The 10,891-nt window shown below is 30.1% G+C and overlaps 1 protein-coding gene across 1 annotated transcript; it reads left to right on the top strand.

Annotated features, from left to right (window-relative positions):
* LOC105158127 (raucaffricine-O-beta-D-glucosidase-like) lies at nucleotides 777–8,465 on the top strand. Its single transcript, XM_020692442.1, has 13 exons — nucleotides 777–855; nucleotides 1,250–1,319; nucleotides 1,450–1,508; nucleotides 2,922–2,997; nucleotides 3,098–3,175; nucleotides 3,707–3,794; nucleotides 4,332–4,821; nucleotides 5,709–5,827; nucleotides 6,352–6,569; nucleotides 6,679–6,710; nucleotides 6,812–6,917; nucleotides 7,139–7,250; nucleotides 7,972–8,465. Exons 1-13 carry the CDS (start codon nucleotides 826–828, stop codon nucleotides 8,228–8,230), a joined length of 1,737 nt encoding a protein of 578 aa, XP_020548101.1. The 5' UTR covers nucleotides 777–825; the 3' UTR covers nucleotides 8,231–8,465.

Here is a 10,891-nt window from a genome sequence, read left to right as displayed (position 1 = left end):
AGTGATTATTATCAGTATAATGTTTTTTGTCACTAATCTTGATAATTAAAATTTTCATAAAATAATCTATCACTATATATTAAAACTTTAAAATTGACAAAAACAAAAAATCTTTTCACTAAATATATATAATTATTAGAAAGATTAAAATTGGTCACTATTTTTTCTATTTCTTGTGGTGTTATGAATACAATTTAGGGTAACTTACAACAATGTTTTTTGAGGTTTGGCATAATTACGAAAACTCCATTGTTATTTGAAAAACTATCAATACCTCGCTGATTTTAACGGTCTTCTAACAATTAGCTCAATCCGTTAGGTTTCCATCCATTAACCTTGAGGAATTAAAAATTATAATTTTATTTATTTTTTTATGGACCAAGTGGATATTTTTTTATAATTTTTAAGATTTTTCATCCATCTCGTTCGATTTTTTTATAAATTCTTATTTAAAAAAATAAAAAAAATATAGTAATAGCAAAGTTGATAATTTCGTACCTCCATCCAAAGATTACATAATTTCATCAAATATAAGAAGGATATTTATAATTTTTTAAATAACGAAAAAATATTTATAATTATATCAAACGTTAAGGAGGTCGTTGGAATTTATTCTACAATTTATTATATATCAATTATGAGAACAAGAATTCTGTCTATATACAGGGAGAGGTTGATAGATAGGCTTAAAACTTAGTAATTTGCTGCATTCGACATAGCCTGAAATGGAGCAAAACAGCCTCGCAGTGGTCGACAGTCCAGCAGCAGATGCGGATCAATGAAGACACCAGCCACATCACTTGCAACGATTTTCCTCCGAATTTTATGTTCGGAACTGCTACTGGTGCTTATCAGGTTTAATTCCCAATCCACAACATATGCCAATCTGCTCCTCATATGCATTTGGCTTTAATATATGTATGTATGTATGTATGTATATATATATATATATATATATACGAAAAGGATAAATTATACTTAAATCCTTTTAAAAGTACGAAATTATACTTTCCACCTAAAACGCTATGAGATTCCACTTACCGTCCTTCTGAACTTTCACTGTTCACCCCAACCTTTTTTAATAGGATTTGAACGAAAAATACCAACGTTAGAAAACACAATTGTATAAATTTTAAATTTTATCTCTCATTTAGCGTTTTTCATGTTATAATATTGTAATTATGAATGAAAAAATGACTAGATTTTGTCATAATCTTTTTGTTTTTCTAATCAAATATGTTAAATTCAGGTTGAAGGTGCTGCTGCAAGAGGTGGCAGAGGACCTAGCATCTGGGACACTTTTACCCTCAAGACTCCTGGTCTCTCTCTCTCTTCTCCCTTGCTCTCTTTCTCTCTCCATATATATATGTATATATAACGTGCATGCATGCAAGTTGTTTGATTACAAATTATAGCTGATAATTAAAATGAAATGATTTTGAGCGACAGGAAGAATTTCTGGTGGATCCAATGGAAATGTGGCTACCGACATGTATGCCAGATTCAGGGTAATTTTAACTCTCTTTAGAGTTCAATGGATTCACTATAAGAAAATTAACATTTATTTTGGTTAATTGTGATAATTCAAATAAATAGTCGTAGAATATAATTACGAACTATGTCGACGTAATAATTATTGACTGTGGTTTTTGTAAATATAGTTAAAATACTTAGGAAAAATTGTAAAATTAGTCTTGTAAGTATAGGGGGTGACAAAATTAGTCCTGTAACTACTGAACTGGCAATTTTAGTCCTATACTTTTTCATTCAGTGGCAATTTTGGTCATTTCGGCCAAAATTACCCAAAAATTAGCCGGATAAATTGGGGCTTAAGGTTCCAGTTGCCAACTGGTCTCAACATAAACACGTGGCATCTTACGTAGCTGCTGACTGTTAATTCTAGTCGGAAGGACCAACATTGCTATTAAATTAAAACATATAGGACTAAAATTGGGGTTGATGCCATGACGTGGATGTACCGTTGACGGAAACTGATCGGAGGGATATGTGCGCCATGGGAGCGAACACAAGGGTGTTGGTCCGCCAGCGAGATGATCGCTGGTGACGGAAAAATCAATGGTGGGCACGGAAAAAGTGGCGAAAATAAAAACGAAGAGAACCGACCGAATAATTTGATGAAAATGGATGGGCTTGGGTGCAATCAACTCTCCGGAGGATGGGGAGTTGATTGGTGGTGGTCTCGAATAGTGGGTAGGTCGGACGGCGGTGAATTGAGAAGAGAAAGAAAATAAATCTAGATTTTAGGATAAGACTATAATCAACAATTGGGGGCATGTTTGAACTCCGATTGAAATACATGCTATAGAGTTGGAATCAGCGTAGGATGGCGAGTTTAGTGGTGGTACGCGTGGCCGGAGATGCGCCAGAAAAAAAATTACGGCGACCGGCTTGGTGGTGGCTAATGGTTAACCTTTTTTGTCACGTCAGCGTCCACGTAGGATATTACCTGTGTAGTAATGTCTATTTGTTGCCGAAATCCTAATCCCCAATTTGATTTGTTAATTTTCGGTCACTTTTGGCCGAAAGGACCAAAATTCCTACAAATTTTAAACATAAAGGACTAAAATTGCCAGTCTCATAAATACGGGATCAATTTTGCAACCCCCAAACATACAGGAGTAATTTTGTAATTTTGCCAAATATTTATCATGAATAAAAATTATTGCAAAAACATTCACTATGACTCATTATAGCCATGGCAAAAATAGTTTTTATGGTGGATAATCTAAGTTTTTGAATTGATAATGTCAAATTGTGATTTATAATAATTATTTACCATGATTTCAGTCCATAGCCTATAAAATTGTATCTAATTAATAGTAAATTTTCTTCCGATGATTGTATATAATTTATACATAGAATACTCCAAATATACTCATATTTAATTAATTTTCTGGCAGGAAGATATTAAGATGATGAAGAAAATGGGGTTTCAATCCTACAGATTTTCAATTTCATGGTCAAGAATTTTACCGGGTATATAGCGTTATTTTTGGTGTCTCGAAAAATAAAACTTCCTAAATGTATATATACATTTTATTAATTATTATTAGTTGTGTTGTACTCATCTTATTAGGTGGGAGGTGTTGTGCTGGAATTAACAGGGAAGGAATCGACTACTATAATACCGTTATCGACACAGTCATTGAACATGGTTTGACTAAAATATGCAACTCTTTTTTTGTGCAATCTTTTCGCAGTAGAAAAAAATTAATTTTCAGCTATGGTTAATTACTATAGTTAAAAGAAGAAAATTATAGCAAATAAATCAATCACGGTTTCGCAATGGCCATTACCCGTTGTTTCTGCAAGTGTGGCCAAAACTTTATCCATGGTAAAAATTTAAGTTTTTGCTTTGGTTTTGTTTAACCGTAGTTAATAGTATTGATTTACCATGATTTTAGTCATTTATTGTGTAGGAAAAACTCAATATTTTTTCTAGTGTCGGCAATTATTGTGTCTACACATAGAAAAATTTTAATCAAATCGAGTTTTATCAAACCTAAATCTATTATATTACAAGTGTAATATATTATCAAAAGATTAGTGTACAATTAAAGAAAAGTGATCAATCACATAACAAGTGCGAGTAAATATACTTAATATGTGATTGATTTATTTCGACTTATTCTAATTTGGACAAGAATTATATGTTTTTATAATCTTGATTCTAATTAACATGCAGGCCTTGAACCTTTTGTGACTATTTTTCATTTTGATTTACCTGCTGCACTACAAGAAGAGTATGGTGGATTCTTAAGCAAAAAAATTGTGTAAGTGAACTTATTAATCAAGTCTGCAATCTTTTGTTTTATTAGTACATGAAAAGTTAGGGTATATTAGAGCTACTTTTTCTGATATTTAACATAATTATAAATATTTTTATTATTTGAAAATTATAAATACCCTCTTCAAATGAAAAATTATTTGTAGTTTCTAAACGGTTAGGTGGAAGTTACAACTTTATTCTAGTTGAATTGTTTCTAAAATAGTATTTAACAAAATATTAAAAAAAAGATTGAGGGTGAGTAAAATAAATAATTCATAGAGCATGCTATTTCATAAAAATATTTTAGAAATTCCTAAAAATGTGTAAAATCATGAATTATAATTCAAAAGGGTATTTTGGTCAGTTTACCATAAAAATTGGAATAAAAATCTAACGGAATGGACTCGTTGTTAGACAGATATTAAATTTTAATTGTTCAAACAACGAAAATACATTTGTAATTATGCTAGACCTCAAAAGGAGGTAACTGTAACTTACCTTAAAAATTAGTGGTGTAGCATGAAATTTCCTCTGGGAACAGGCAAGATTTTCGTGAATATGCCGAGTTATGTTTCTGGGAATTCGGTGATCGGGTGAAATTCTGGACCACAGTAAACGAGCCATCGACCTATTGTATTAACGGATATGCTTCCGGTACTTTTCCACCCGGTCAAGCTCCTACTTCAGCTTACCTTTCAGCCTTAGCTCCAGATGAATCAGGAGTTTTTGTTTCTGATCAAGCTCCAATAAATGTGGATTTGAGTTCTACTCCATCACATGTTCGCTCGGTTTTTACTTCACTTTTACGATCATCATCAACTGAATCCACAGCTGCAACTAATGTTCCTCCTACTACAGGTGTTGTTTATGAGCCAATGCAGCTCATATCCACATTCAAGAGCAGTAATATTAACAATCCGAACCTTTATGGTTCCATAAGCTCATATGACCCCAAACATGCGTATACTGCTGCAAGAAATATGCTCCTTGCTCATTCTGCAGCAGTGCACACATACAGAGACAAATTTCAGGTTAGTTCATGCATCTTTGTTGTATATTATGCGTGTAAATTATAATGGACTCTTCTGAAATTTGTTATACTTACACTCTCTTGTTGTTTAAAAACTATAAATACCCTCCTGAATTATAAAATATCCTAACAAATACGTACCCCCTACAATGGGCTATCACAAGAGGGTATTTGTCGTTTCAGGAGGGTATTTGTAATTTTTTAAATAATGAGAAGATATTTGTAATTACGATAAGCTTCAAAAGAACCTGTTGCGATTTATCCTTGAATATATTACATATATATATAAATGGTGGTTTAATTGTATTTTAAATCCTGTTTGTTATGGTTATTATGAAAGGGTCACAATTTCGTGATTTTAGGACAAAATTAGCTGGAATTGTGACGTCACTCTCCGGCCAAATTTGTCCTAAAATTGTGAAATTGAAAAATGTGAAGGACCAATTTTATAATTACGACTCTAGTAAGTTACAGAACTAAAATGTTAAATTAAAGAATATAATTACAGGATTAAAAGTACAATTAAATCTTTATATATTTATTTTATTCGTTAAGAATACTATTTAATTATTATGCCCGCATAGGGACATTCTTTCCACGACCCGACTCGATCAAATCTGAACCAATCACATGACAATAAATACTATACACTTATCATGTAATTAATGTACAATTTAGAGAATGTGACCAATCATACACTTACTCTTTTTCGATAAAGGTAATTTTTATTAAGTAAAAAAGGGTACAATAAATCATACACTTTCTCTATAATTGAATAATTGATCTGACCCAATGTCTAGATCAGACCAATATTGTTCCTGCCTCCATGTATAAAAGTTTCTGAACTAACCTTCTCTTTTTTGGCTTATTGGAAAACTTTAATTATAGGAACATCAAAAAGGAAAGATAGGTATAGTGCTTTGCTGCTTCTGGTGCCAGCCCCTACACAGAAAAAAGGAAAAGGATATAGAAGCTCAACAAAGAGCTCTCGATTTTCTGTTGGGATGGTAAGCAAGCATGCATGTTGTAATCCTCTTATGAAGATATATATTGCAGTACATGCAGCTGATTCACCTAGTTTTACTTTTTGAAGCATATATATATATATATACCGGAAAAATTAAATTTAGCCTTCTGTGATATTATAAATGTGCATATTACACCTCTATAAAGAAAAATAGCAGTTTATCCTCATGTGTCTTTTAAAAAATTGAGCAATTTACCTCCCTAGACAGGAGGGTAACACTGGAAAAAAACTTGCGATTAGCTACAATATTAATGGCTATAGTTAAAAGTCATGGTAAATAATCACTATTAACTACGATTAGATAAAACCGGTATAAAAAACTAACTTTTCCACCATAAATTTTTTTTTGCTATGACTAAGAGCTGAATGGTCCGAACATTTGCTCTGGCTTTTAGGTATTCACCATTGCAATTAATCGTAGTTAAATGTTATAAATTTTATAGTGTAAATTGTGTTAAATCCCATATATCGTTTCTTAATATTCGATTCCATCAACTGTTGCAGGTATTTGGAGCCTATAGTTAAAGGACGTTATCCGAAATATATGATAAAATATGTTCCTGCCGAAAATCTAGCTCCATTTACACATGAGGAATCCGAAAAGCTCAAAGGAACCATTGATTTCCTGGGATTGAACTACTATACAGCTACCTATGTCACTAATGATCCTCATCCCAAAGCTGAAGAGGGCTACTACAGAGATATGCATGTAAAATTTCATAGTATGTTCTAGACAACCTTATACACCACAACCTTCTAAGTTTTTTTTTTTTTTTTTTTAGTTTTGGAATTAATTTGAGGTGCTCTTATAATCGACAATATTGTCTATAGGTTATCGAGATAAAATACCAATCGGACCCGTGGTAAGATCCTCATTTTAGTTATTCAAATAATGTTTAATTTTTTCGCCCTTTTCGTTTGTTTTTCCCGTCATAAATTAATTTGTTTCTTTCTTGGTATTTAGGCTGGTTCATCGTGGTTGCGCATAGTTCCTTGGGGAATTAAGGATCTTCTTTTATATACAAATAAGACATACAAGCCCTTGCCGCCTATATATATCACAGAGAATGGTACGTAGTAGATTGCTAATTAACGAAAAAATTCTTACTCAAACTAAGTTTGGTTCAACCAAACCTATCACAGAGTAAGTGTATTATAATTGTTATGTGATTGGTCACTTTTCCTAAACTATTCACCAATCACATGGCAAGTGTATTGCTACTTTATTACCTTTTGATTTGGCAAGTTGCTTTGAAATATTTTTGGTAATGTTAGCAATTATTTTTGTCAGGGGTGGATGAAAAGAGTGATTACAAGCTTACTGCTTCTGATGCTTGTGTGGACCCAGTGAGGGTGAAGTATCACCAAGATCATCTTGCGAATGTCCTGAAAGCAATGCACGAGTGAGTCCTTACACAAACTACGTACTCTGTCTAAACTTGAAAATCTTGTTGAGAATTTCTACGTATAACTTATTACTAAAGTTAATGAATTTGTGCTCTCGAAATTAGGATATATATATATATATATATATATATCAAACTTTATTTCTTCCTACTCAAATTTAATGTTTCAAATAATTAATATCGCAAAGTAGTATTTTCACTTGAATTTTAAAATGTTTTTTCGACACATCTCACAACTCAATTTTTGTATAGAAATATACGGCAAAATCACGTGTCCTACACTAGGTCCATTATTTTTGCAATGAAAAGTGGTTCTTCGCCACTAAATATGCCGAAAAAATTGAAATATTGGTATCTAAATATTAGAACCCAATATCTTGTGGGACAAAAAATGTTGCGACAAAATCGCATTTTTCGACCCACTTATTAGGAGGCTCTACACTTTTGGTCCCAAAATTGAGTATTTCGGCATATTTAGTCCCAAAAGCCACTTTTCGTCAAAAAATAACGGCCTCGCGCAGAATACGTGATTCTTCCGTATACTTTTCTACAAATGTTGAAATCCAATTCGGGATCATTTTAAAATTTGCATAACAGCAAATGACCAAAAGTACAGACTCTCCTGTCTCGTGGGAAGAAAAATGTAATTTTTCCATTACTATCCTTATTATAAGTTTTTAAATATTGCTCGTCATATTGATTTTTATGGCAATTGCAGCCCAGAGAACCCCGTGGACGTAAGGGGTTACTACGTATGGTCATGGTGCGATAATTTTGAATGGTCAGAAGGATACACAGTTAGATTTGGACTCATATATATCGATTTCATGAATAATCTTACACGATACCCGAAACTTTCAGCAATGTGGTTCACTAAGTTCTTAGTGAGGAAGAAGCTTTGGGGTGGCCAAAAGAGGCAAATAACAGATGTTGAGGAAAGCGAGTCTGAGAAGAGGCTGAAATTGACGGAAAAGTAAAGTTAATGCTCCGATCATATGGTGAATCATAAGTTATAAGGTGAATTATGTACTGTTTTGCTCTTTTATTTTTCTATCTTTTTTGTGTTTGTGGTTTGATCATGAATAACTGGCTGTGGATCCTATGAGGCCTCCAAGCCAAGTGTAACGCATGGTGTGTTCTTTTAAGAATATGTATTTAACTTAATTATGAACAAATTTTTTTTAAATATATATGGTATGTGGTTTAACGAAATTTACCTCATTATGATATTGCAAATGAGTAAATTACCTTCCTATGAAAAAAAAAAAAAAAAGCTAACCCCATGAAAAAAAAAAAGCAATTTGAACAATATTGGAGGATAAATTGCCGCATTTTGAAAATACAGGAGTAAATTGTTATTTTTTTCATAAAGGGATAATTTGCTTATGCTAGCTTGCATTTTGTCCTAAATATATATGTAATATATTGTAGCAAAGAGAAAACTATATTTATATTTACACACACGCACATGCACATGTATATATAATTAGTGTGTGTGACACACTCAAATGTCTGTGGAATTAATTTAAAATATAAATAATATAAATTTTATTTTTTTTAAAATATATATTTTAGTTAAATAAATAAAAAATATTAAAAAGATAGAGGTTGTAAGTAGTTATACAAACAAAGTGGCGGAAGAAAAAGAAACATGGAAGTTGAGGGAGAGAGAGAAAATTGGAAGTTGAGAAAAGAAAAAAATTAAAAATAAAAATAAAAAATTGTTGATATTTTTTTAAAAAAAAATAACAAATCATAAAAAAAATGTGCTCTCAAGTAATAATAAAGTATAGATAATTAATTATATAAAAGAATAAAATAGAAATAAATACACAATTTGTAATTAAATAAATTAGAATAATGGTTGAAAACTAAAAACGTGTGAAATAAAGAGATAAATTTGAAGATACTACGAGAGATTAGAGAGAGACGTGAGAGAGATAAAAAGGTATATTAAGGAAGAACACTTTTTTGATGTATCTCCCTTTTTGGTCTATTTTTATATTTTTCATAGTTTTTTTTCATTTTTCATCTGACTCCCACCTGTCCTATTATTTTTCAATAATTTTTTTTAATTTTTATTCATCTTTTTTTGTTTCCTAATTTTGTTAAATTTAATATTAATTTATTATTTATTATATATACTTTATTAAATAATAAAATCTTTAAATATTTTATTTTAAATGATATTTATAGAAATTACATACGTATAAAATGTGCCGCAAATTACTAGTATGACATAAAGGGTACTAATGTCTAATAAAAAATTCTAGTCCGTACCTGATTTAATCAAATTTGAATCAATTATATTACAAGTGTAATATACTTACGTGTGATTGTTATACAGTTAAAGGAAACTCATTGCTTTTTATTTTATTTTATTTTTTTTTTGTTATTAATTTTTATTGGTTACTTGTTTTATTTCTATATTATAGGTTATTTTATATCATTCGTTTATGAATATATTATCATTTTTTGTAAGTTGAAATCTCTTATTTTTTAACTTTATTTCTTTATTTTTAATTTTTTTATCATCAATTTTTGTTTTAGGATATCATGAAAGATCAAAATAGATTTCATTGTTTTTTTTTTATTATCAATTTTTATTTCATGAATTTGTTAAATATATGATATTTGTATTAATTATAATGATTTTTATTGATTTGTATTTATCTATCTTTCAAATAATTTGATATTATTAGTTATTTTGTTTCATGAGTTCAGGAATATATTATCATTTTTTATAAATTTATGAAATTTCTTATGTTCGAATTTGTTTTTTTAGAATTTTTACTATTAATTTTTATTCATGAGATCATGAAAGATCAAAATTTTTTTCATTACTTTGTATTTTTTTTTTATCAATTTTTTTCTATGACTTCATGAAATATATAATTTTTGTGTTACTTAAAATTATCTGTGTTTAATTTATATTTATTTATATTTTTAAATAAAATTATATTATTAGTTATTTTATTTCATAAGTTCATAAAATATATTGTCATTTTTTATGAGTTTAAGAAATTTCTTATGTTCAAACTTTTTTTCATCGCTTTTTAATTTTTGTATTATCAATTTTTGTTTTATGCGATCATGAAAGATCGAAAATTTTTACATTGCTTTGTATTTTTTTTTTTACTATCAATTTTTGTTTCATGAGGTTATGAAATATGTGACATTTCGCAACAAACAGATAAAGGGGATCATAAGCTAGTGAATTATTATTTTTTCTTTCCTTTATTTTTAATGTTATTCTATTATCCATTATTATTTTGTTTTATGAGTTCATAAATATGTGGTTTTATGTATTAGTAATAGTGATGCGTGTGATTTTAGCATGAATCCAAAGTCTTTGGATCTTGATATCGAATTTGGACTAATTGAGTGAAAGGTCTTGAGAAAGAGGATCTGCAAAATAAATATTTAGCATTCTGATTTTTAAGTTAGTTTCGGATTTAAAAATAAATAAGTATATAGATAGACTATAATGAGAAATGATAAGAGAAATGAGAACTTTGTAGGCAAGAACACGAATTTTAAGAGAGTAAAGTAGCAGCAAGAGAGCTTTTCCGATGGTGGAAGGGGGAGGATTCGTTGGTGGGTACTCCCTGTATTTATAAAATAAGAGTCCTTCTATG

Source organism: Sesamum indicum, linkage group LG3 (genome assembly GCF_000512975.1).
Source record: "Sesamum indicum cultivar Zhongzhi No. 13 linkage group LG3, S_indicum_v1.0, whole genome shotgun sequence".
Taxonomy (NCBI): Eukaryota; Viridiplantae; Streptophyta; class Magnoliopsida; order Lamiales; family Pedaliaceae; genus Sesamum; species Sesamum indicum.
Note: the sequence above shows the minus strand (reverse complement) of the source record. Positions and strands in the feature narration are given on the sequence as shown.